This window comes from Saccopteryx bilineata, chromosome 3, assembly GCF_036850765.1.
Source record: "Saccopteryx bilineata isolate mSacBil1 chromosome 3, mSacBil1_pri_phased_curated, whole genome shotgun sequence".
NCBI lineage: Eukaryota > Metazoa > Chordata > Mammalia > Chiroptera > Emballonuridae > Saccopteryx > Saccopteryx bilineata.
The window spans coordinates 247272985-247299288 of record NC_089492.1 but is presented as its reverse complement, the minus strand read 5'-3'; the positions used below and the strand labels follow the sequence as shown (position 1 = coordinate 247299288).

General features: G+C 48.7%; 2 protein-coding genes across 2 annotated transcripts in view; one reads left to right on the top strand and one right to left on the bottom strand.

The window, feature by feature from the left end:
• Positions 1–43: 43 nt before the first annotated feature.
• Positions 44–15750, bottom strand: FAM151A (family with sequence similarity 151 member A). The gene is made up of 8 exons (XM_066269102.1): positions 15478–15750; positions 14219–14365; positions 5015–5167; positions 4388–4547; positions 2851–3075; positions 2051–2190; positions 1166–1309; positions 44–717 (listed from the first exon to the last, which is right to left on the bottom strand). The coding sequence occupies exons 1-8, from the start codon at positions 15590–15592 to the stop codon at positions 44–46; spliced, it is 1758 nt and encodes a 585-aa protein (XP_066125199.1). The 5' UTR covers positions 15593–15750.
• A 2696-nt stretch (positions 15751–18446) lies between these two features.
• MROH7 (maestro heat like repeat family member 7) overlaps positions 18447–26304 on the top strand; it is a 32605-nt gene continuing 24747 nt past the window's right edge. Inside the window, exons 1-7 of the mRNA XM_066266547.1 lie at positions 18447–18548; positions 19412–19507; positions 19987–20091; positions 20309–20444; positions 24123–24235; positions 24590–24766; positions 25113–25267. Coding sequence (XP_066122644.1) covers positions 18447–18548; positions 19412–19507; positions 19987–20091; positions 20309–20444; positions 24123–24235; positions 24590–24766; positions 25113–25267 — 884 coding nt within the window. The remainder of the gene's footprint in view (positions 18549–19411; positions 19508–19986; positions 20092–20308; positions 20445–24122; positions 24236–24589; positions 24767–25112; positions 25268–26304) is intronic.

Here is a 26304-nt window from a genome sequence, read left to right as displayed (position 1 = left end):
TGCCTCCCCCCTGGAAAGCCTCCTGTCCAGCTCCACTCGGTGGTCAGTTTCTGCCAACATCTGCCAGCAAATCTTCGCGGGAACTCTGGGGCAGCCTGTAGTAGACCCGGGCCCTGTCCACGGCCCTGGCTGCCAGCAGCGCTGTCCGCACAGATGCATAGCTGCCCTCCACGGGGCGGTGCTCCACTGTGACAGTGGCCCGGGGGGAGGCTGCCAGTAACCTCGCCACTACTCCAGCCATACTCTGGCCCAGTGGCCCAGCCTGCAGCTGGAAGGACACAGGCTGCCAGAGGCCCTGGCACAGCTCCAGCATATCTGTGAGCAGCTGTTCCCTGTAGCCACTGCCTAGTACCTCCTCGGGCCAGCCTGGTGCCACTGTCACGTGGGGGAAAACCTCGGCCACAGCTGACAGCAGCTCCGTGCCGGCCACATGGCCAGGCACTGCAAAATGCCCATGGGAAACTGTGGCCCCCACCCACACGGGCCGAGAAAGCTGACCGAGGCTGGAGAGGCGGGCCAGCACGGCCAGGGATGGCCGAAGGGCTGTGGGCTCTGCTATGTGCAGATGGACTCCCCAGCGTCCACGGTGTGTGGCAAGCTGCAGCAGGCACGTCTCCAGCGTCAGGGTGGGGTTAGCTGGGGCACGTACGATGGGCACAGCGTCCCCAGCTGCAGGCTCCTGGAGGCCGACATTCAGCAGGATCATGCCTTCCTGGTCTGGAGGAGGTGGTAGAGGCAGCAGTGACTGTGGTTTGCTTATCGTAGAGGCGTCGGAGGCCCTTGTTAAAGGGGCAGCAGGGAGGTAATGGGCAGATAAGGAGGAGGAGCTGGTGCCTCCTCTGTCTGGAATCTATGGGCTGGGGCTGGGATCCAGGTGGAGGAGTCGCTTTATAAATGTGTCATCAGAATGACAGGAGAGCTACAGCTCAGCTCTTGGCCCTTGCTAGTGGCTCAGCCCTGAGGGCTGTGCCCACTTCTCTCAGCACAATGTAGCTAAAGGCTCAACGGCACTGGTCTGAAGGCCAAGAACAGCATCCCCCTGGTAACATTGTCCTTCCCCACCTCCTAGTTGGTGTGTTGCCATGGTAACAGAGTCCCTACCCCCCCAAGCAAAGGCAAGCCCCCACAGTTTAGCTAGGAGCACAGGGGCTGCAGCGGAGCTCACCTGGGAGTTGAACTGTTGCTGTGGTTCCATTGCCCTGGATGCCAGGAACCTGCCACTGCACCCTCAGACCGTCACCCCCGGGAAGCTGGAGAAGAGGGATCAGGCTGCCCCCTGTGTAGTAGCTCCACTTCCGTGTGGCATTCACTGTGGGGCCCCAAACAATCAGGATGAAGTGGCCACCGTTCACGGAGTGCCTTCTGTGCACCACGGCCATACATACTTTCTAACCCTCACAGCAACCTGCCCAGAAGCTGTCAGTTCCCACTTTGTAGATTTTGGGAAGTGACTTGCCCAAGATCCTACAGCCAATAGCAGAAATGCTGGGATTAGAATCTGATGGAGCCAAGTTTATCTGACCCCAGAGCTGATATTCTTCCCCCTCACCTACATGGCTCCTAGGGGCAAGATGTTGGATCTGATGAATCCCCTTTGATATGGTTTAATCGAAGGATCTCCTAGGTTTGGAGTCAAGGGAATGAGGGATTCGAACAAGGGAAACAGATAGCATCTGGATCATTGATTAGCAGGTAGAGCAGAGTGGCCGCTCTCTGAAACTTAGAGTAACCCACAGAGACTCTATGCTCCAGGGAAGGTGTCTGGGGTTTGAAATTTTCTGGGTTCCAGTCTGAGCTGTGCCATGTACAAGCCGAATGACTATAAAAATGGAATCTCTGCTTCGTGGATACATGAAGCTCAGATAGCATACAGTAGCAGGGTCTGGCACGTAATAGGTGCTTAAAACGACTCCTTCTCCCTGTTTTACCCAGATTTTCCCCTTCCCCTGCCCTGCCCCTCCACTTCTGCGCCAGTGCCCTGCAGGTGCTGCCCTGTGCGAATCCGAATCCGGCCCCACCGCCCCTCCCGCCCTCCCAGACCACTCCCTACTGGCAAGCTGCTTGAATTGCGACAGGACAGGCTCGAAGAGGTCGTAGTAGATTTGGTGGGTGGCACAGTTGTCCCGGATGTAGAGGAGGTCATCCACTGACACAGGGTCCCAGGCGCCTTGCCACAGCGTCAGGCTGTACCTGGCCCCAGAGAGCAGGCTCAGCGTCTGCCTGGCCCAGCTAGGCCCTCGGTCCCTGTGCTCAGAACTGGACCCTAGCTGGGCCAGGGGCAGAGCATTTGACCTCCCATCAGCCCCATCTTCCAGAGCACTGCCCCTTTCCTGGGAGCAGAAGCCACAGGGGCTTCAGCAATGATAACTGAAAGCAGAAGCCCAGAAGGAGGGAGAGGATGTCTCTTTCATGTTTTAGGAAAGGGATAAGGACAGAATGGAAGGGGCACAGGGGATGAGGGGAGCTGCTGAGAGGGGGGCTGGGCAGCGGGGAGCAGACTGCAGCAGAGAAGATGGGGACTATCCTGGGGCTGAGGTTGCAGGTACAGTTTGTGCTGGCTCCCGTGGGAGGCAGCTGTGAGGAGGCAGACGGGGTCTCAGTGTAAACTCAAACAGAGAGGGACTCAGTTATCCACCAATGGATGAGCTGCCTCAGGTGATCATGAGCAGCCCATAAACAAGTATACAAGTAGAAAGTGACGTTGCACACGATGTGAACACCAGCAGGGGTTAGACTAGAATCTTTAAGACCCTTCCAGCCACGAGCATCTGGAATTTTCCTGGGGGCATCAGTACCTAGGGGTGCGTTTGGCAGGAGCAGGGGCTGTGCCAGGGGCCTGGCAGTTTTCACCTGTCAGATTGGCCCAGCAGCCAGCTGAAGTGGGGCCAGCCAGCCCGCACCATGACCGCCCGCACAGGGAAGGTGACCCTCTGCGGCAGCGCTCCTACAAGCCCCTGCATCTTCTCCACCATGGCTCGGGTGTATGTGCTGTTCGGGAACAGGGGCACATAGAGAGTGGTCCAGCCTGGAGATAGGGTGGCCTCAGGATACTTCTCCTGGACCAAGGCCAGGAACCTGCAGAGAATCAGGAACACCAGTCTTTTAGAGCCTCACTGGCCCCTTCCTCAGCTGGGGTCCCACCACTATGCTAGGAGTGGCAGGACCATTGAGTCTCTGATATAAGGGCAGAGCAGAGTCCTAAAGAGCAGAAGTGGCTTGTTCAAGGCCTCACAAATAGGGCTTGGATTTTGGAGTTGGGGGAGGGGGTAAGGGGACTGATTGTGGGTTCAGGTCCTGACTGTGACCTTGAGCAGTTCACTTTGCCTCTTTGATTCTCAAAGATGGAATCCCTCAGGGGAAAGGTGGTGGGGCAGGGCCTCTTAAACATCCCCATATGGACAGAAGCAATGAAAGCCAGAGCCCCAGGGGTAAGGACCTGGGCTCTGCCTGCTGTGCGAGTCTCTGAAGCTTTGGGTTTTATTTTAAAATTTCATTCAGACTTTGCCCTGATACAAATTTTAATTGGCAAATAATGTCCCATCTCCCTCTCCACAACCTATTGAGGAAAATTAATAGTCCAAGAAGACAAACCACATGTATCTTGAGCCTCTGAACACAGTTTTCAAACTGCTGCTTTCCAGATGCACCTCAGTTTGAGAATCACAAATACTGGATGGATGGAGAGATGGGTGATCAACAGTGTGGGGCTTAGAGTCAAAGGCCTGGCTTTGACTCTTTGCTCTGCCAATTACTAGACTTAGGCAGGTCATTTAACTTCGATGAGATAGTTCCTGTACTAATACAATGAAAATAATAGTACCTACCTCGTTCTCATTGTAAGAGTTAAATGGTATTCTACAACTAAAGTACTTACAGCTGTGCCTGTGGCACATAATAAACATTCAGTAAAGTAAGCCTCAATTGTTGTCAGCTTTCTCATCTGCAAAATGGAGGGAAAATACTTCAAACCTAGTGATGCTATGTAAGCATCAAATCAGATAAACGCTCTCCTTTTTTGTGGCCCTTCTTTGTAACTGTGTAGCAGCATGCAGAGGGTGTATATGAGGGCCATGGGGGGCAGTGCTGAGAGTGCATGGGAGCTCGGCAATGAGTCAGTGTTTTAGACTCTTCTAGTAGGCCGAGCCTGCTGTGTTAGGAGGAAGTGTGGCTCTCAGCCTGGGATGTTGGGCTGGTTTTTGGAGGAGGTCATGACTGGGAAAAGGTTCATCAGGAAATGGGGAGAGGCATTTGAGGCAAAGGGAATAGCCTGTGTGAAGGCTCAGAGATCAGAGTATATGGTATGTCTGAAGGTAAACTCAGGAAATGTCCCCTGGGCACTTTTGTGCCAAATGTTGGAGGAAGAGTTGAGGCAGAGGGGAACACCCACTGTGTTGCATTGACTTCGATGGAGATGGGCACATTAGGGCCCCTCAGGATGTCCGCGTTGATCCACACAGGCCTCCGGACTTTCCCATCCTCTGTCATCCTCCGCAGAAGGTCCAGGGAAGGGGCCACGGCCTTCAGACTCTTGAAGTCCAGTTTGATACCTGTGGGTAGAAGGCCGGGGGCTCGGGGAACTGCCCCCTCATGCTCAGGGAAGAAGGAACTGGAAGACATGACTTCCCGGGGCAGGAAAAGCAGGTACAGTGTGTGTGTGTTGGGAGGGGAAGGGTTTGGGGAGAGGAGGAACGAATGGGGACCCTATTCTGGCTGAGGGTGAAGAAAGGCTTTCAAACAGGCAGAACTAACCCAGGGAGGAAGGACTGCTGCAGAAGTGAGCTGCATCCTCCATCTCACCGGTGTCCAGGAGATAATACTCAGGACAAGCCCTCTCAAATCCTCCATCTCACCTAGAATCCCCTGAGCAAGTGCTTCTGGGACACTGGCTGGAAAGCCAAGGCAATAAGCAACTCATGACAGAGACTGAACTTGCCTCCCAGTAGAGGAATCCCTGCACATGCTGCCTGAGGACCGGAGGGCTGGGAGCTGGTAAAGGGGCAAGAAAGGAGCTTACCCTTCTGGGAAGAGGCCAGCACAGCCTCCAGCCACTGCTGCAGGGTGTTGTCGCTGTAGATGGCCGGGGGGTGTGCCATAATGGGGACCCCTGTCTCATTGGCTGTGTTGAGCCCTTCTACTGTGACGTCTGCCTCCAAAACCATGATGTTGCCTGTGCAAGTCACAAAATTCAGAGGAATTCTTGACTGCTTTTAACCAGTTGTCCTCATCATAAAAATATTGCATATTTATTGTGGAACACTTGGAAAATACAGAAAAACAGGAGGATAGACCTGTTCATCCACATTTCCATCAGAGTTCATGTTTGGATGTATTTTCTTTCATTTTTGTCAATGTATAGTTTTTACACAGTTGAGACTACACTGCATTTGTAATTTTTAATCTTCTTCTTTCAACATTTTCACAAACCTTTATATGTTTCACTAAAGAAAAAAAGGCTATAAAAGCCCCGGTTGATGATATACATAATGGTTTAGTTACCCCCCCCCCCCCATTCCTGAGACATTGCTGTAGTTTCTAATTTTTTTGCTACTAATAAATAATGATGCACATTTGATCCTGGTTTTCTGATAACTTCTGATCCCTGCTTGTGGAATTTGAGTCAGGGCAATACAGGATCATTTTAAGCCTATGTTATCAAATCACTGTCCAGAAAAACTGTTGTGCTTCGCATTCCCACAAACTGGCCCATCTCCCTGCACCCTAACAGCACTGAGCACTGTCGCTTTTGCATGCAGTTCATTCACTTCGTCAGGTGGATGTCATCTGATGTCATCTGATAAGAGCTAAGGATCCCAGCGGGAAGCAGAGCTGGGAGACCCTGCCAGCAGTGTTCTGTCTTTGGACAGCGAAAGAAGTTCAGGGAGAGAGAGGGGTCACTTTTTATCTTCCTCCACACCGCAGACAGTTGACATCAGAAGAGGCCTTTTCTCCTGATTTACACTGACAGCCTCCTGACTCCTCCTCTCCTCTCTAGCCCTGCTCCCCTCCCTCCAAGTCCATTCTCTGCATAGCCACTAGAGTGATTGTTCTAAATACTTACCTGACTATGTCACTTCTGTTAATAAAAACAACAGCCTCACCATTGCCCTAAGAATCAAATCTAAATTCCTAACTGTAGTCTGTGTGGTCCTGCATGATCAGACCCCAGCAAGCTTTCCCATCTTACCTCGAGTCCCTCTCTCCCTCATTCTCTAAGCTTTCAACACTCCAGCTTCTCCAACATTAGTTAATGTGCACACAGATCACTCAGGAACTATTAAGATGCAAGTTCAGATACAGTAGATCTGGGATCAGGCCTAATATTCTGCATGTCTAACCAGCTTTCAGGGATGCCCATGCTGCCGGGCCATGGACCACGCTTTTGAGTAGCGAAGCTCGAATTTGTCTTGTCCTCCCTATCTCTGAGCTCTGACATGTGGCTGTTTCCTTGGCAACACTTTTCCTCTGCAGCTTTAGTAGGTAGGCTATTTCCCACTCCTCTGTTGGTGTTGGCTTAAAATATAACTTCTTCAAGAAGGCTATCTCTGAAACCCATGCCCAGTCTAAGTTAGTCTGCCTGCTTTAGGGCTTCTCCTTTAAGAAAGAGCTCAGCCCCATGTAATTGGTTGCTTAGCACCAGCCTTCCTAAGTGTAAGCACCAGGGAGCAAGGCCCAATCCGAATTGACCACTGCTTGGAATTCTGGGACCAAGATGGTACCAGGCACAAAAAAGGAGCTGCAAAATGAATTATTGAATAATAAAGGCTATATATGACAGACCCTTAGCTATTATCATACTCAATGTTGAAAACTGAAAGCTTTTTCTTTAAGAGTAGGAACAGGACAAGGATGCTCACTCTCACCACTGTTATTCAACATTGTCCTAGCCAGAACAATCAGACAAGAAAAGGAAAAGGCATTCAAATGGGAATGCAGAAGTAAAACTGTCACTATTTGCAGATGACATCATTCTACATATGGAAAACCTAAAGATATCATCAAAAGATTGTTAGAAATAATAAATATCGTAGAGTTAGTTGTAGGATACAAAATCAATATACAAAAATCTGTTGTGTTCCTATATACTAACAATGAAATAGCAGAAGGAGAAGTGAAGGAAATAATTCCATTTACCAAAATCGCAACAAAAGAATAAAATACCTAGGAATAAACTTAACAAAGGAAGTGAAGGACCTGTGCACTGAAAACTACAAGACATGGTTGAAAGAAATTGAAGATGCTTGACCAGAGGGTGGTGCAGCGGATAGAGCGTCGGCCTGGGATGCTGAGGACCCAGGTTAGAAATTCCAAGGTTGCCAGCTTGAGAGCAGGCTCATCAGCTTGAGCAAGGGGTCAGTGGCTTAGCTGGAGCCCCCCAGTTAAGGTACATATGAGAAAGCAATCAATGAACTACTAAGGTGCTGCAATGAAGAATGGATAATTCTCATCTCTCTCCTGTCTGTCTGTCCTCTCCCAAAAAAGAAAGAAAAAAATTGAATGCCTAAAGAAATAGAAAGGTATTGCATGTTCATGGGTCAGAAGAATTAACATAGCCTGACCTGTGGTGGTGCAGTGGATAAAACATCAACCTGTAATGCTGAGGTCACCAGTTCTAAACCCTTATCTTGCCCTGTCAAGGCACATATAAGAATCAACTTCTATGAATTGATGCTTCCCACTCCATCCACTCCCCTTCTCTATCTCTATCTCTATCTCTCCCCTCTCTCTAAAATCAATAAATAAAATTGTAAACATAGGCCCTGGCCGGTTGGCTCAGCGGTAGAGCGTCGGCCTAGCGTGCGGAGGACCCGGGTTCGATTCCCGGCCAGGGCACATAGGAGAAGCGCCCATTTGCTTCTCCACCCCTCTGCCGCGCCTTCCTCTCTGTCTCTCTCTTCCCCTCCCGCAGCCAAGGCTCCATTGGAGCAAAAGATGGCCCGGGCGCTGGGGATGGCTCTGTGGCCTCTGCCCCAGGCGCTAGAGTGGCTCTGGTCGCAATATGGCGACACCCAGGAGGGTCGCAACATGGCGACGCCCAGGATGGGCAGAGCATCGCCCCCTGGTGGGCAGAGCGTCGCCCCCTGGTGGGTGTGCCGGGTGGATCCCGGTCGGGCGCATGCGGGAGTCTGACTGTCTCTCCCTGTTTCCAGCTTCAGAAAAATGAAAAAAAAAAAAAATTGTAAACATAAAAAAAGAATTAACATAGTTAAAATGGCCATATTATCTAAAGCAATATACAGGCTCCACCAAAATTTCAATGTAATTTTTCACAGAAATAGAACAAAAATTTCTCAGATTTGTGTGGAACCATAAAAGACTCCAAACAGCCAAAGCAACCTTAAAAAAAAAAAAAGCTGAAGGTATCACATTCCTTGACTTTAAACTATATTACAAAAATACAATAATCAAAACAGTATGGTATTCACAGAAAAACAAACACACAGACCAATAGAACAGAATAGAGCCCAAAAAGAAATCCAGACACATATGGGCAACTAATTTTTGACAAAGGAGCCAGGAATATAGACTGGAGAAAGTCTCTTAAATAAGTGGTATCAGGAAAACGGGACAGCCACATGCAAAAGAATGAAATTACACTGCTATCTGACACCTTACATAAAAATTAACTCAAAATGAATTAAAGAGTTGAATATAAGATCTGAAACAACAAAATATACAGAAGAAAACATAGGCACTAAACTTATGGACCTTGGTCTCAGAGGGATTTTTTGTGAACTTGACCCCAAAGGCAAGGAAAGTAAAAGAAAACATAAACAGATGGGACTACATCAAACTAGAAAGCTTCTCCTGCACAGCAAAAGAAGTCAGCAACGAAACAAAAAGACAATCAACTGAATGGGAGAAGATACCTTCAATAAGATACCTTCAATAAGGGGCTAATATCCAAAATATATAAAGAACTCATACAACTCAATAACAAAAACAATCTGATTAAAAAATGGACAGGCCCCAGCAGGTCATGCAGTCGATAGAATGTTGTCCTGGAGCACCGAGGTTGCTGGTTCAATCTTGGGGTCCCTGGCTAGACCCCAAGGTTGCTGGTTCAATCCCTGGTCAGGGCAGCTAAGTGGAATGAGTTGATGCTTCTCTTCCTCTTTCTGTTACCCCTCCTCACTTTCTCTACCTTCCTGTCTCTCTCAAAAAATAAAAAATAAAAAAAAATCAAGAGACAGAAACCTGAATAGACACTTTTCTAAGGAAGACATACAGATAGCCAAAAGACATAAGATTCTCAACATCACTAATTATAAGGGAAATGCAAATCAAAATCACAAGACCACCTTACCCTTATTAGAATGGCTATTACCAATAAGACAAACTACAAATGCTGGCGAGGGTGTGGAGAAAAGGTAACCCTCATTCACTGCTGATGGGAATGTAGATTGCAGCCACAATGGAAAACAGTATGGAGGTTCCTCAAAAAATTAAGACTAGAACTACCATATGACCCAGCAATCCCTCTACTGGGTATCTACCCAAAATATTTGAAAATACTTATTCATAAAGATACATGTATCCCTATGTTCACTGCAGCATTATTCACAACAGCCAAACATGGAAACAACCTAAGTGTCCTTTGATGGATGAATGAATAAAGAAAATGAGGTACATGTATACAATAGAATATTACTTAGCCATAAAAAGATGGAATATTGCCATTTGCGGCAACATAGATAAATCTTTTTTGTTTTTTTAAATACTATTTTATTTATTCTCATGTATTTAAAAATGGCTATAGCATTATGTTTATATACATATGAATATTGGAGGGCTGGCTTTAGCTCAGCGCTTCCTTCGAGTCACATCACGTGCTACATACGAATATTGGAAACAGAGTTCAATAATGAATCACATCTAAATTTTATAAAGAGCACACATATTAAAATATTGATTAGTTATAAAAATGGGGGGGAAATCATTAGCTATCTTTTTAAAATTTTTTTACAGAGACAGAGAGAGAGTCAGAGAGAAGGACAGATAGGAACAGACAGACAGGAATGGAGAGAGATGAGAAGCATCAATCATCAGCTTTTCATTGCGACACCTTAGTTGTTCATTGATTGCTTTCTCATATGTGCCTTGACCATGGGCCTTCAGCAGACTGAGTAACCCCTTGCTCAAGCCAGTGACCTTGGGTCCAAGCAGGTGAGCTTTGCTCAAACCAGATGAACCTGTGCTCAAGCTGGAGACCTCGGGGTCTCGAACCTGGGTCCTCCACATCCCAGTCCGACGCTCTGCCAGGCGTCCCCAAACTACGGCCCGCGGGCTGCATGCGGCCCCCTGAGGCCATTTATCTGGCCCCCGCCGCACTTCCAGAAGGGCCATCTCTTTCATTGGTGGTCAGTGAAAGGAGCACTGTATGTGGCAGCCCTCCAATGGTCTGAGGGACAGTGAACTGGCCCCCTGTGTAAAAAGTTTGGGGACCCCTGCATCCACTGTGCCACCGCCTGATCAGGCTCATTAGTTATCATTTTCATTAAACAACAGTACCCTCTGAGAAGAATCAAATCAGTTGGTAATATTCATTTATACTACAAAATAATATATACACAGGAAAGTCTTCCCCATACTCAATGCAAAGAAATAAAACAATATGAAAAAATATGTCCTCATTATTATTTTTTAAAATTATTATTTTTATTTTAATGAGAGAGGAAAGGAGAAAGAGAGAGAGAGAGACAGGAACATCAAACTGTTCTGGTATTTTCCCTGACTGGGGATCGAACCAGCAACCTCTGTGTTTCGGGCCTATGCTCTAACCAATCAACCTATCCAGCCTGGGCTGTCCTCATTATTATTATTCACAATAAAAAGGATGTGCTTCATTCTGCAATGCTGGCTGTATCGTACAAGAGGGGCACCTCATGGCTCAAGTGGATCAAAGCACCATTTTGATTCTGACCCACTTGACAGAATCTCATGCAGATTTGGTGACTGGACTGGGATAGACTGAACCATTTCTGTGGTATCCCCAGACCTCAGGAAAGATAACCATTAATCTGTCCATAAATTTTATCTACAGACTCTTTAGTGTAAGGTAGAAAGGGGGCCTTTTCTTGAGTATATGGATACAAATATTATTGTAGTCTCAAGATTGTTAGATTGATAATGTTTCTGTTATAATGAAGATAGAGTTTTTTAAAAAAGATAGAGTAGATATCAAAATCACTGTCAGATTAAGGAACTTCTACAACCTGTCTCAAGCCAGTTCCTTTCCTTGTCTCAGAGCCTTGGCCCAGCAACTGCTTAGCAAATTGGACTAAAAATTGATGGGGAGTGCATTCTAGTCCTAACCTGTTTCCTTGTGATTGCCACCTGCTTGGGCGGGATATGAAGAAGGAACAGGAGATGAGGGAAGGATCAGGTTCCTGCAGCCACAGCAGGAGCCTTGGTCCTCAGGGGTGCAGTTGGGAAGGAAGGAGTGCTACTCTCCAGAGGGAACAGACAGGAAGTTACCGAGCCCTGCCCCGCCCTGCCTCAGACCAGCTCTACACTTCTCACCCAGGGAGAGAGCATTGCTGCTGAGCATGCAGACCCTGAACCCATTCTGTTAGCTTCCAGTGTCCGTGCTAACACGTGTTAGCTGTCTGACCTTGGGCAGGTTACTTGACCATTGTGTGCTTTCTTCTCATTTACTAGAATTAATAATAAAATATCCCTGGTTAGGCATTCACTAAGTGTTAATTATTATTTACATGGAGTAATGGAGTAACTCACTTAACTAGGTGACCATATATCCTTGTTTTCCTAGGATAGTCTGGTATATTTCTGTTATCTCTGCATAATAATTAATAATGATTTCTTCCACTATCAAAAGTGCCCTGGTTGGAATGATAAATAACACAGTCATCCTACTAACCCACATTTTGCAGAGGGAAAAACTGAGCTGTAACAGATGAAGTCACTTGCCCCAAAGCACTTTGCTAGTAAAGGGCCAAGGGAAAATTTGAATCCCGTTCTGCTTCCCAGGCCTTCACTTTGGCCCCTCCTCCCCACATGGATGTCCAGTCATGTCTTGAGATGACTTCACCGGTTTAGCCCTACCACTGGCTCCCGGTTGGGGATCAACCCCAATGTGGCACCACCTTGCTCCCAGGGGCCTTCCAGGGACCTGGTATGCTGTCAGAAAGAAGCAAGGTCTGGGTCCTCTCTAGACCCCTGCAGCTATACTAAGTGTGCCTCTCCATGCTTCTGAGCTGTTGGCACTGCGCCTGGTAAAGCCCTTGACTTTCTTCACTTTTAGCTGTTCATTGATTGCTTATTGTATATGCCTTGACCCGGCAAGCCCCAGGGCTTTGAACCAGCAACCTCAGCATTTCAGGTCCACACTTTATCCATTCTGTCACCTCAGGTCAGGTGGCGCTTGACTTTCTTTTTAGCCAAGTTCCCAGCTTGGTAGAGCTGGATCTGTCTGCTGCCCCAACGCTGACATGGGATGCGCCTAGGGGTGGTGAGTCATCCTTGCCTCAGGCCTTATCTCCCAGATAAGAGTCCTCCTTTTCTGGCCTGGCTCCCTCAGGGGGTGGGGTCTGTCTTCTTTATCATCAAGGTTTGGCCATCAACCTTCTAATCAGAGGAGATCTCTGAAGCATAGCAAACTGGCTCCCCCCAGCCGATGGTGGTCTCACCTCTGTTGATCTCCAAGCCTGTCCCTTCCAGGAAGTCCTCCCTAACCATTCATTCATTCATTCATTCATTCATTCATTCATTCATTCATTCAGTAAACCTTTCCCAGGCACTTAGTCTTAGGCCCTCTGGTATAGGAATTCCTCCTTGTAGGAGTAAGAGCTGGAGGCCTGGTTCTTAGACCTTGCTCTGCTTTAGACCTACTGCATGACCTTGGACAAGACTGTCTCCCACTCTGGACCCCAGTTTTCTTGTCTGAGATTGAGGTATTTTGGTTGAGCAGTGCTTTTGAAAGTGTGGTCCTGGGGCCAGAAGCATCAGCATCACCTGGGAACTTATCAGAAATGGAAATTCTCAGGCCCCATCTTAGAATCACTGAATCAGAAACTCTGGGGGTGGAGCCAGCAATCTGTGTCTTCTGAAGCATGCTCAGATTTGAAGGCCATGCCGTTCATTTTGGATATTGAGTTTTATATCTTCCTTGTTGGACCAGGTAGGGCATAATGCAGTGTTCAAGAGCGTGGGGCCAACTGCTCTTGTGTCACCGTGGGTAAGTTACTCAACTTTTCTGAGCTTCCTTATTACTCTTGTTACAAAGTACCCATGAAACAGGTCACTGGTGGACCCAGGAGAACTCATGTGGAATGTGTGTGCACATCTCTACCGAAACATTGCTCACTGGTTGTCATAATCATTCTGAATTGTAGACTCAGAGGAGTTACACTATTTGCTCAGGTTTTTACAGCTTCTGTTTGGTAATGCTGGGCCTCAAACTCACGTTTTCTGATTTCCTTAGGCTTTGAGGGCAAAGGCCTCCATAGCACGGATAGTTGTCACCTGACAGGTCATGGGAGGGGTAGCTGAGAAGAAGGGCAGGACATGATAACTTTGGAATAAGACTTCTAGCTCGAGTCCTAGGCTCCAAGCTTATCAGCTGCACAGCCTGAGCCAGTCCCTTAACCTCTCTGAGCCCCCACTTCCTCATGTAGAGAATGACAAGCTGTGTGGATTCCCATGATAGTGGCACTTCATTGGCAATGTGGTCTTATCCCCACCTCTGCTCTCCCTCCATCTCCTCCACTCCTGCCTGGCCTGTCCCAGTCCTTGCAGCTGGACTTGATGGGGGGAACTGGTGGCTATGGTTTTGGTCAGTGGGCATAATGATTAATGCAAGTAAAAGCTTTGTTCCAGGAACTGGGATACCTGAACAAGCCCACATGCATGAGATCTGTGAGTGATCCACTTTTGTGCCCCAAAGGACCACAAATAATACACTTTGTGCCCCAGGAGATCTGTGAGCAGACCACCTTTGTACTCGGAGGAAGAAAAACCTGCTGACTATGATCCAGTTGACTTTGGCTATAATCTGATTAACTGTCCCTCGAAATTTCCTTACCCACTCTTTTCTTCCCCTTATAAAATGGTTGTCTGGGGCCAGAGGGTTGAAACAATTTGGAAATGTAAACCCCGTCTCCTCAGATTGCTGGCCATCTGAATAAAGTGCTCATAAGGACTTTTTGGCTGAATTGGTGACAGGCAGCACAAACTCTGATGTTTCCAGTTTCAGACTTACTGTTCAGGGCAGCCTTCATCTCCTCCTGGCTGTTGGCAGCATGGTACCAGGTGACCAGTAGGCCATCTCGTTGGCTGATCTGACCCAGGCTCAGCAAGTAGTCCAGCATGTCTGCATCCGGGCGGCAAGCCACATCCTGCTCACAGCCTGGAAGGAAGGCCAAGGGGGCTGTTAGCCTCAGTTCTTGTCCCAGCTCAAGATTCCTGTCCATTCACTTACCCTTCTTTTCTGGGCTCTCAGGGTGTGCCCAGCATGTCATCTAGCAGAGAGACAGTGGGACCCCAGAGTCATCAGTGCTGAGAGAGAGGGACATATGTGGCTCCTAAGTGTAAGGAGGCTCCAAACTGGCCTGGGGCAGTCAAGAAGTTTACAGAGAAGGAAACATTTATGGAGGGGGGCTTGAAGGCTAGGTATAAATCTGACAGAAAAGGGGGTAGGTTATTCCAGACAGAAAGGACATTATAAGCAAGGGCTTGACTGTAGGAAATAGGGGGGTTTCCTAAAGGAATGGCCATCGGCTTGGTACAGATGGGCTATAGAGCATGGAATAGGGCAAGACGGGGAAGGTGAGGGTTGTGATCAGGTTATAAATGGCTTAGACCACCAACAAAGGAGTTGGATGTGTGCTGAGGGCAGTGAGTGAGTTCTGTGTTTAGAAAGGTCCCCTTGGTGGCAGAGACTGTGTGGGAAGGGGAGGGTTGCTGCCGGGGTCCAGGAGGAGCCTGAGAAGGCAGGGTGGTAGCCAATGGAGGGCAGAAGGCAGAAGCCTCAAGGTGTAGGGCCCGAGGAGACAGCCTGAGAGAGAGGGTGGGAGGAGACTGTTCCCACTTCCTTGTGTGAATGGAGGGGCACGGCAACAGGAAGGTGTGGGGGGAAAGGGTGAATTTGGCTCAGTTTGCTGAGTTTGAGATGCCCACCTCATAAAAGAAATGTCTATTTGAGGGCACAGGAGAGAGGTCTGGGATGAAGACCAAGGTTTGGTGTGGTCTTTAGGCAACTGAAGCCTGGTGAAACAGGAAGGACAATAAGGCCAATGGGACCTTGTGCAGGAAGTCTTGGTGTGGGTGGTAGTGGGAGAGGCAGATGGAGTTGTGGATGAGATTAAGTTTTGGGAAATGCAGGACGGGAGAGGAGGCCATCAGATCTGTCAGTGGGGACCAGGTGGGTTAGTGATAAGGACAGATGAGATCTGCCTTGGTGGGGACAAGGAGTGAGCAATGGGGGAAGCCAACCTAATAGCATGGCAGGGAGGCCCTTACCTGGCTGCGTGACCTCCAGCAGTGTGAAGCACAGGACCAATCCAAGGATGAACACCAGGACCACACTGGCAACACTGGCAATAGCCCACTTGTTTGAGCACACCTTGCAGGCCATGACCACCCTCCCTGGAGACTGCCTCCCAGTTCCTCACAGCCCAGAGTCCCTGAATGCTCTGCAGCTGGAATCAGTGGGAGGCAGGAGCTCCCAGCGGCACCCGTTTTCCCCCAGTACAGGGCAGCTCCTGCAGGTGTGGGATGTCCCAGGGTGGTGCTCCTCCTCCCTCTGCCCTCCTCCTCTTCCTCCGCCCTCCCAGGATCTTAACGGGTCATGCATAAAATCCTGTCACCCTCAGTATGACCTTTGAGCACATTAAGAGGCAGTTGAGGATGTTGGCCTGAGCCCCCACCCCCTGCCTGTCTGCCTTGCCTGGGAGTTGAGAAACTGAGGATCTAGACCTCAATTTTCTGGAGACCTGCAACAAGTGTCTTCCCTTCTCTGGTCCTGGTTCTCCCCTTTTGTAAAAGGAGGCAGCTGGATTGTCCTTCCCTCTTTTTGCCCTGCCCCAGGGAGTCAAGAAGATCAGGCAAGGGTTGGTGACAGGACAGATTGGATCTGCCTAGGGAACTTTTCCTTCCACCCCAGATTGTGGCTGATAGACTATCTACCTGAGATTGAAACCGATAGGCCTGGCATGCTGGCCCGGGTTACTGCAGGTCACTCCCAGGACAGTGAGTCCATGGGGAGAGGTTGGGTTACCACCTTGCATAGAGGTGTGGGAAGGAAGTTAGCGACTGTCCTGACTTAGGCTACCCTAGAGTTTAAATGAGTCCGAGAATCACCTGTAATGGACACAGGGACTCCAGCTTACAAAGGTTCACAGAGAAACCCAGCAGGACCACTGGTGACTGATTATAGTGTGTGTATGTGTGTAAGAGTGTCTAGAAGAATGAATGATGGGCTGATGGAAGAAGCCTGAGTGGTGAGGAGCAAGTTGGGAGGGAGTTTGATTCAGGTCTGTGGAGTCCTGAGGCTGTGGGTCATTCCTGAAGAGCTGCCCAGGAGGACACTAGATATAGAGGTCTGAGACTCAGGACCAAAGACTAGGATGTGAGCATGATTTCTCATCCAAGGCACAGAGAGAAGGAGTGAATACAGACCTCTGGGGAATCAGGGCTAGTGGAAACAGAGGAGTCAATCAAGAAGAATGGGATGGAATGAAGAAGGGCAGAGGGGTCCCAGGAGTGAATGGAAGGATCACTTCTAGAAGAAAGGGTGGTCAGTTATACCTGGAGCAGAGTCCTAAAAGGACAGCAAAGTGCAGCCAGATTTGACAATAAAAAGAATTACTGTGCCCTGGCTGGGTAGCTCAGTTGGTTAGAGCGTTGTCCTGACACACCAAGGTTGTAGGTTCAATACCCAGTCAGAGCACATACAAGAATCAACCAATGCATGCATGAATAAGTGGAACAACAAATCGATGTTTTCCTGTTTTTTTTTCTCTCTCTCAAATCAAGTTTTAAAAAAGAAAGAATGAGGACGATACTGGTGAGGACAGTGTCCATGGACTCCATTTACAAGGGATAGACATTTTTTTGGGGGGGTGTTGGGCAGATAAAATGTATTATGCTCACTTTGTTAAAAATGGCGCTGCCGCCTGACCTATGGTTGCACAGTGGATAAAGCATCGACCTGGAAATGCTGAGGTCGCCAGTTCGAAACCCTGGGCTTGCCTGGTCAAGGCACATATGGGAGTTGATGCTTCCTGCTCCTCCCCCCTTCTCTCTCTCAGTCTCTCTCTCCTCTCTCTCCCTCTCTGTCTCTCCTCTCTAAAAATAAAATAAATAAATAAATAAATAAAAATGGTGCTGCCCACGTGAGGTCGTTGCCCAGGTGATATTAATGTGTGTTGAGAATCCTTGTAGCCTGGGGCTTGGTTTTGGGATTAAGCCTTTCCCACCCTTTTTAATGTGGGTGGTACAATCCAATCATGCCTCAGAGAAGTGACTTTGTATTAGAGACTTCCCTATTTTGTATATTGGATTGGAAGTTGTGAAGCTGCAATATAAAATGAGGGCAGAACAAGAGTTTGCTCTCTTGGTTCCTGGGATGATTAGCATGAGAGAGCAGAGGGAGCAGAGCAGAGAGCAGCGGAAAGAGGCCATGAGGCCAGGAGAAGCAACCAAGATGGCGGAGTGCTGACTGAGATGCCAGTTTGTGTAGTTTGTGTACAGAGAAAGAAGGAGACGGGGAACTGAGGAGAATAAGGCTGGTGAGCTAGAAACCTTTGATTCTAGGAAACTTGGATAAGTCAGTGGCTTTGTGAGCACTGAATGTGAGTGGGTTTTGGAGCCCAGTGTGTATTTTTACTTGCCCACCGGGTGCAAGCTAGAATTAAAGACTATGGCCCACCAGTTTTTGGCTCCTTTGTTTCTTTACCGACTGTCCGAATCCAATGCGAACCTGCATGAGCCAGAAGGCTGCTGTGATAGTGGCCCTGGCCGTGGCTTCTGGCTTTACAGCCACAAAGAGGACTGGGCTGAGGCCTGGAGAAGCAGAAGCTCAAGGAGCTCACTCACATGAGCAGGGTTGTCCTGGGAAGAGTGGGTAGCGGTGACCCTTAGTCAGTGGGGAAGTTAAGGGAGAGGAGTTTCAGCTCAGGGTAAGACACATTCACTCATCCTTTCATTCATCAGGTATGAACTGCAGGCCTACTCCAGAAGTACAGGGGTTAGATACAGTAGGGGCCAGGGTAGGAGGGAGATAGACATTACCACAGTATCATACAATTAATGTGAACATTACAACACCAGTAAATGTTGCAAGCAAGAAGTACTACTGTACTTGGTGCTGTTGAGAACCTGGAATGGGGGCACCTGGCCTACATGGGGTCAAAGGTCTTGGTGCTGGGGCTGAGAGGTGAAAGAAAAGCTACCTAGCTGAAGGGAGTGGGGCTGGCTGAAGAAAAAGCATGCCAGGCAAAGGGAACAGCCTGTGCAGAGGCCTGAGGACAGAGATCGTGGTAACTGTGAGGATGACACTGAAGCAGTGTGGCTGGGGTGCTGAGGGTCAGGTGAGAGAGCTAGGAAGTAAGGCTAGAGAGCTATGGGGGCAGACCACATGGCAGCATGAGGGCTCCGGGTTCCAGAGGCGGTGCAATGAGAGAAGACCCAAAGGAAAGGTGGGAAATCCTTGCTTGGGGGGGTTGTGTGTGTGAAAAGATCAAAGATCAGCGCTCTTGTAGTACCAGGGTCAGGCAGCAGAGGTCAGTGCTGCACAATGATGGGTTGCAACTGAGAGGGAAGGAGGAAGTAGTTGTCAGTGCTTGCTTGGTGGTTGTGGTGTTACCCTGGTAGGTACAGCCTCCAGAAACCTGGACAGTGGCAATCTGAGAGATAGACATGGGAAGCTCGTAGGGCAAAGGAAGACAGGGAAGAGAGGGCCTTCCCAGAGTAGGTCAAAACTACTGCTCAGTCTTGGGTATGTGTAAGGCCTGCACCCTCATAAAATAATTCCAGGACTGTAGTGTGGCTGATGGAGGAGGAACCTGGGCAGGGGAGAGATGGCTCCCTTAAGAGATAGCTTGGAAAATCTATTTAGGTCTATGAGTAGCAATTAAAAAAAGAATCAGAGCACGTCCCTAGAGACAATAATAAAAAGTTATCTAGATCTTACAGTTCTAGAGCATTTTCCTACCCATCCCCTCATTTATTGCTTACCTGGCCTATGGTAGAGTCTTGGTAAGTATTGAGTCTCTACTTCCACCCCCTATAAGTTAAGAAATGCAGGAATAATTATTAGTAACTAGTTGATAAGGAAACTGTAACTCATGGGAACAGAAAGCAGCTTTCTTGGGTTCATACAAAGGGGGTTTGCCTGGGATTAGTGTCTGTTCCGGAGACTCCACAGTGGCCTGGTCCTCCTCCTTTCCAATAGACACTGTATGATCAGACCTTGGATGCCCTGCACACACTGCTCAACGCTCTCTTTGTTGAGGACCCCACTCCCGATGGGCTGAGGAGCATTTTGGAGGTGTGGGGACTGGGAAGGGAGGCAGGGTAGAGGAGAAAAAAGAATTGGCCCAGGGTGCGGGGTGTAAGAGGGTGGTGGTGAGGAGGGCTAGACCCACAAGGAGTGATTTGATTTTAGGATGTTATCTTGTGCCAGTGTTTTGTCTCCCTGTCCTTACAGCCTCTGTCCTTCTTTCTCACACTATTGCTTTAGCTGCCCCTGTAGCTTTGCTCTCTTCATTCTTGCTCTCGTCTTTCTTTTTTATCCTCATGACTCTTCATTTTCCACCTCTATCCTCATTGGCCATCCTCCCTCTGGTCTTTCAGTTCTATTCTCAGCTCCTGGACCCCATGACTCAGTATGCTCCCAGAAGAGAAAAACTGTGGGGAGTGGCCTTTATGCCCTCCCAAGAAGCTAATCAGTGAGGGCTGGTCTGCTCACCCAGGCAGCAGAGACTGGCAGCCAGCTGGTAGCTCTGAGTCTTTCCCTTGTCCTCACAGCCCCTGGGGCCCTGGATGAACTCTGGAAAGGCCCATGAACGAGCTCGTGCTGTGAAGAGCAATGTCTCTGTGTTGAACCACATGCTTCTCACCCTGCCTTCCTTTGTGAGTGGCTCCTGGGAGGTGGGGGGCAGGCACTCCTAGGGAGAATTTCCCCAGCCCTGAGGATGCCTGTGCCTCTCTGTCCAGAGAGTCCCAGGTGGCCTTTACGATTCTCAGAGGGCTCTGCTATCAGGGACAGACATTCCAGCTCTTTTCACCATTTACTTTATAACATTATTGAACCTATAAGATTCAGTTCCTAAGATTACAACACAAACAGAGGTCTTCAGGATTCCTGGCACCAGGACTTCTGCTGGGGAGGCTCATCCTTTGTGTTGGGGATCCTGATGAGGACATTGGCCAGGAGGCTCTGAAGGGCATCACCATCCTCTACACCATCCTGGAGCTCCAAAAACGTAAGCCTGGAACACCTCTGAAGCAAGGCTTCTGAGCAGGTGCTCAGCCAGGGAGTTGGCTGGAGCTTTAGCGAGAAGGTACTGGTGGGAGATGGAGGAGACCAACAAAGGGTCTGATGAGGTACAAAGGTTTAGTCCCCACAAGACCATGGGGCATAGACAGCAAACAAACTCTATTTTTTTTTAAAAAAATTTTAAATTTATTCATTTTAGAGAGGAGAGAGAGAGAGAGAGGAGAAAGGGGGAAGGAGCAGGAAGCATCAACTCCCATATGTGCCTTGACCAGACAAGTGCAGGGTTTTGAACCAGCGACCTCAGTACAAACAAACCTATTTTGATTTTAAGCAATCCTTCTATCTAAACGTTTCTTCATCCTTCCAGGTTTAATTTGAGATTCTTATTTTCACATTCCCAGGGAACCATGTATACCCAGGCATGAAAGCCCTAACCTCTTTTTTCCTGGTCTGTCTTTCCCACTAGACTATAACCTCATTTAAGGGCAGGACATAGCTGTGTCTTGTTTACCACTGAATTCCCAAGGACTAGCCATAGACCTGGCACATGGTCGGTGCTCAGGGAACATTTATTGAATAAATGAACGCACAAAGAACAGATTCTGTCTCATCATTTGCAGTGGTTAAAACCTGTAGGTGGAGAGCACCTGGATTCAGCTTCAGGGTGTTAGTGACGGCGTACTGGCTGACACAGGCACCTAGAGGGGCGCAACATCACCTACTACTTGCCTCCTTCTTTTTCCCATAGTCCCAACACTGCCCCCAAACAAGAGATGTAGGTATGTTGTTTAAACCTCCCTGGCTCTGGAGGCAGAGTGATCTAGGTGAGAGACCTCCCTTCCCAGCTGTGTGACCTCAGGCAAGTACTCTTCTTGTCCAGGCCTAGATTTCCTCATCCGTGAAAAAGATACAATAGGAGATAACTTGGAAGCTTTTTAGAAAATGCTTTAAATTTTTACTTTTTAAAGATTTTATTTATTCATTTTAAAGAGGAGAGAAAGAGAGAGAAAAGGGGAGGAACAGGAAGCATCAATTCCCATATGTACCTTGACCGGGCAAGCCCAGGGTTTCAAACCAGCGAGCTCAGCATTCCAGGTTGATGCTTTATCCACTGCGCCACCATAGGTCAGGTTCATTAGTAGGCTTTCTGAAAGATTAAATGAGATTATATATGTAAAGAGACCAGCTTAGTACCACACATTATAGACACTTGTCAAGTAATATCCTTTTCTCCATGCCTACAAGAATGATTTTACTAGTTTCAGCTTTCTGGGATCTGTCTACTATTTCTTCTTTTCTTGACCTCTAACACTTGGGACAAAGATCTGGCCCCTGAACGATTTGCCTTGCTGCCCAGGAACCACTCAGACCTCCGGAGTGATGAGTGAAAGTGGTGGAAGTCATGTTAATCGTCAGTCTTAGAGTCAGGAAGAGCATAGACTAAATTAGCATTGCTAGGTTTAGCAAATAAAGGTATGACACCCAGTTAAATGTGAATTTCAAACAAACAATAAATAATTGTGGGTACATGTGTGACATACTTTTACTAAAAATAATTTGTTTACCTGAAATTCACATTAAACTGGGTGTCCTGTATTTTATCTGGCAACTGTAAGCCAAACTCACCCTTAGATTCTCTAGCAAAGTGGTTTATCCGGGGCCGGTGGCTATAGGAAGCAGCAAAGCTAGGATATGAACCTGTGTTTGCCTGATTCCTTTACAAACAACCCACACATTTGATCCACATGGTCAGTCCACCTTGATGGACCTTTTTAATACCTATGTCTCTCCTATGCTGGGGGATCTAGGTAGGACCCAGGCCAAGCCACAGTAAGGGCTCAGGAAATGCATCAAAATGTGTTTCATTCAATAAAAAATAAAGAACCAATATATGCCAGATACTATTGAAGGCACTGGAACACAGTAGTGAAGAAATAAATACAAATTAAATAATCCTCCCTGTTGCATTTACCTTCTTATTGTCAGGAGACAACAAAATTTAAAAGTAATGTGTATGGTAAGTCAGATGATGATAAGTCCTCAAAAAAAAAAAAGCAGAAAAGAGGGACTAGGAATGCTAGGGGTAGGGGGATTGCCAATTAAGAGAGGTATTGCCACATACCCACCAGGATGGCAAAAATGAAACAGAGAGACAATGCCACACACTGGTGAGGTGTGAAGCCACTGTAACCTCATACACTGTTGGTAGGAGCATAATTGGTCCCCACTGTGGAAAACTATTTGTCAGTATCCCCTGAAACTGAACCTATGCCAACCTTGGGACATAGCAATTTCTGTCCTACCTATCCACCTAACAAATGTGTATACATATGTTCACCAAAGGCATGCGCTCGACATACATACTAGGATGTTTATAGCAGCACTATGAATAATAGCTGGAAACACCCAGATGTCTATCAGAAGTAGAACAGATACATAAGTTGTAGTAAATTCATACCATGAAAAATTATGCAGCACTGGAAGCAATGCCACTCGCAACACCATCAATAGATCTTACCCACATGATGTTGAGTGAGAGCTGGACATCAAGGATAACATAATATATGAGTCCATGTATAGAAGTCCAACAGCAAGGATATCTACCTATCATCTAATCTGTGGGTTGAGAAGTCAGAATAGTGGTTACCCTGGGTGGGCAAAGGAGAGAGTGGCCTGAAAGGGGGCACAAGAGGGGCTTCTGGGGGGCTGATCATATTCTTTTTTAAAATTTATTTTTATTTTATTTTTGTATTTTTCCAAAGTTAGAAGTGGGGAGGCAGTCAGACAGACACCACATGTGCCCGACCGGGATCCACCCGGCATGCCCACCAGGGGGCGATGCTCTGCCCTTCTCGGGCATCGCTCCCTTGTGGCTGGAGCCATTCTAGTGCCTGAGGCAGAGGCTATGGAGCCATCTTCAGCGCCCAGGCCAACTTTGCTCCAATGGAGCCTTGGCTGTGGTGGGGGGGGGGGGGAGAGAGACAGAGAGGAAGGAGAGAGGGAAGGGTGGAGAAGCAGATGGGTGCTTCTATGTGCCCTGGCTGGGAATTGAACCTAGGACTTCCACGCACCAGGCTGACGCTCTACCGCTGAGCCAACTGGCCAGGACACTTTTTTCTTGTTTAAAAGTGAGAGAGAGACAGAAAGGGACAGACAGAGAGGAAGGGAGAGAGATTAGAAGCATCAATTTGTAGTTGTGGTACTTTAGTTGTTAATTGGTTGCTTTTTCATATGTGCCTTGACGGGGTGGGGGGAGGCTTCAGCTGAGCTAGTGGTCCCTTGATCAAGCCAGCGACCTTCGGCTTCAAGCCAGCAACCTTTGGACTCAAGTCAGTAACCATGGGGTCATGTCTGTGATCCCATACTCAAGCTGGCAACCTTGAGCTCAAGCTGGTGAGCCCGCACTCAAGCCAGCGACCTCGGGGTTTTGAACCTGCATCCTCAGCATCCCAGGCTGATGTTCTATCCACTTGTGCAACTGCCTGGCTGTGCCACTGCCTGGTCAGGCACTGATCATGTTCTTTTTCTTGATCTAAGTGCCAGTTACATGGACAGGTTTAGCATTTGAAACATTTTTAAACTGGTTACCTGTGATTTGATGTACTTTACACACATCTATGTAAAAGGGTGGTTGGGCCTCACTGAGAAGGTTCTCTTCTTGCAGGAACCAGAGATAAGAAAGAGACCAACAAGGAGGAACTGTATGAAAGCAACAAGCGCTTCCTGGGGCCCTACAACCCTGTCAGCCCATGCCAGAACATTCTGCGTGTGATTGCGGTGACTGCTTGCTTCCTATTGGCCCTTTGCCTTGCTGGGGACAGGGGAGAAGGACAACGCCAGCCTGCCCAACGCCCTCCCCTCCCACCTTTCAGGCTCAAGTCCTCTTTACAGAAAGCCTTCCCCTACCACGTGGGCCATCCTGAGTGCCCCAAACCCTTCTGGTCCGTGCCATGGTGTGTGGGCCATGTCACCCAGCTTCGGGGCCATGTCACACCATGTTTTGCAGCTTCTCCCCAGAGTTCCTGCCCCCTCCCCTCCACTGACCTCTGTCTGTGTCTGGTTGTGTTTATGCATCATTGTACGGCTCGCTCAGGGTCTATGTGTGCTAGCGTATCTGTGTCTTTGTTTCAGGAATTTGGAGACTTCCTGGGGCCCCGGCAGGTAAAGGACCTGTTGCTAGCAGCCCTAGAAAGGCTGAAAGGTGGCTCAGAGGCTCTGGGGAAAGACTTGGGAGAGATGATGCAGCTGGCCTCGGAGGTCACACTCTGCTCCGTGCTGGAGTGGTACCATCACAGGGCACTGGAGGTGGTAAGGCCCCTGGGAGCAGTGCTGGGCTGGGAGACCCCACAGGGCCTGCTCATCCATCAGGCAGGGCAGGGGTGGTAGTGACTGAGTTTAGGTGCTCCCAACTTGCAGGTGAGAAAGAACTCATCCATCTGGTGTGGGGTAGAGGTGGGCAGTGAAGACAAAATGGCTCACTCTCAGGGAAGGAGCAGGCACTGTGCCCCCCCCCCCCATTTCTCTCTCGTGTGCCCCTCTCTCCCCTGTCATTCTATCCTGTCACTCTTCTCCTCCTCCCGTCTCCTTGCCCCCATGTCTCCCTTGGCTTCTCTATTGGCCTTCTGCCTGCTCACAGCTGCTTGCTATACTCCAGATTCCAGAAATCATGCAGGCTGTCTACGTGCAGCTGAGCCACATCCAGGAGCCGCGGGCCCGCGAGGTGGCCCTGCTGCCCGTCTCTCTCCTGGCCAGCTCCTTCACGCCTGAGGTCGTCGTGGCCCTGCTCATGTGCCCTCTCCCACTGGACAGGTACCAAATGAGGGGTGTTGTCAGCCACTACATCTCAGAGGGTTGAAACAGTCCCCACCCTGGTTTGAAACTCTCCTCCTCCCCAGAGGAGCCCCTTGCTCACCCAGAGGGCCCCTCTTCCGTGCTCTGTGGTGCTGATGGCAACCGTTAAGCACTTCCCAAGCACTACTAGCTGTCTTTGGTCAGCATTAGTAGTACAATAATCCCATACAGATGAGGAAGCTGAGGCTCAGGGGAAGTTTCTTACTCTAGGCTTCCACTGAGCCAGCAACAGAATGAGGACCTAAATCAGATTTGATCGACTCCAAGTCCAGAGCTCTTTTTTTTTTTTTTTCTTTTGTGGCAGAGACAGAGAGAATCAGAGAGAGGGACAGGCAGACAGGAAGGGAGAGAGATGAGAAGCGTCCATTCTTCGTTGGGGTTCCTTAGCTGTCTGTTGATTGATTTCTCATATGTGCCTTGACCGGGGGGGCTACAGCAGACCGAGTGACCCCTTGCTCGAGCCAGCAACCTTGGGCTCAAGCTGGTGAGCCTTGCTCAAACCCAATGAGCCCGCGCTCAAGCTGGCGACCTTGGGGTCTCGAACCCGGGTCCTCCGTGTCCCAGTTCGACGCTCTATCCACTGTGCCACCACCTGGTTAGGCAAGCCCAGAACTCTTTAAAGATGCCATAAGAAAGGGGCCTAAGTGACAGTCCTGACTTGGCCTCCAGCTGCTGTGTGGCCTTGGGTAGCCTGCTTGTCTTCTTTAGGCTTCAGTTTTCTCCCACCGGCAAAAGGAGGAAATAATCCCTGCATTCCCGCTCCCGGTGGGTGGCTGTGACAAGCAGTACAGCCAGCTGTGCGGAGTTCCTGCCTAGTCCTGACCTGTGCAGGAGGCACCCTGCTCTCAGCCTTCAGGGAGCAGGTGTTCTGATGGGCAGAGGGGACTGTGGCCAGATGGTGAGCTCATGGGTGGGAGAGACCATTTGACTGCTCCAGCCTCCCAGTCCAGCAATTGCTCCCACACCTTTGAATGACTAAAACAAGGCAGAAAGTG

What these genes read in the sequence shown, in the direction of transcription:
- FAM151A (XM_066269102.1), bottom strand. Translation starts at nt 15,592, where the DNA reads ATGGCCTGCAAGGTGTGCTCAAACAAGTGGGCTATTGCCAGTGTTGCC. An exon ending in GCTGGCCTCTTCCCAGAAGG is followed by an intron (nt 4,548 to 5,014) that starts GTAAGCTCCTTT and finishes TTCTACCCACAG; the next exon opens with GTATCAAACTGGACTTCAAG. An exon ending in AGCAACAGTTCAACTCCCAG is followed by an intron (nt 718 to 1,165) that starts GTGAGCTCCGCT and finishes CACCTCCTCCAG; the next exon opens with ACCAGGAAGGCATGATCCTG.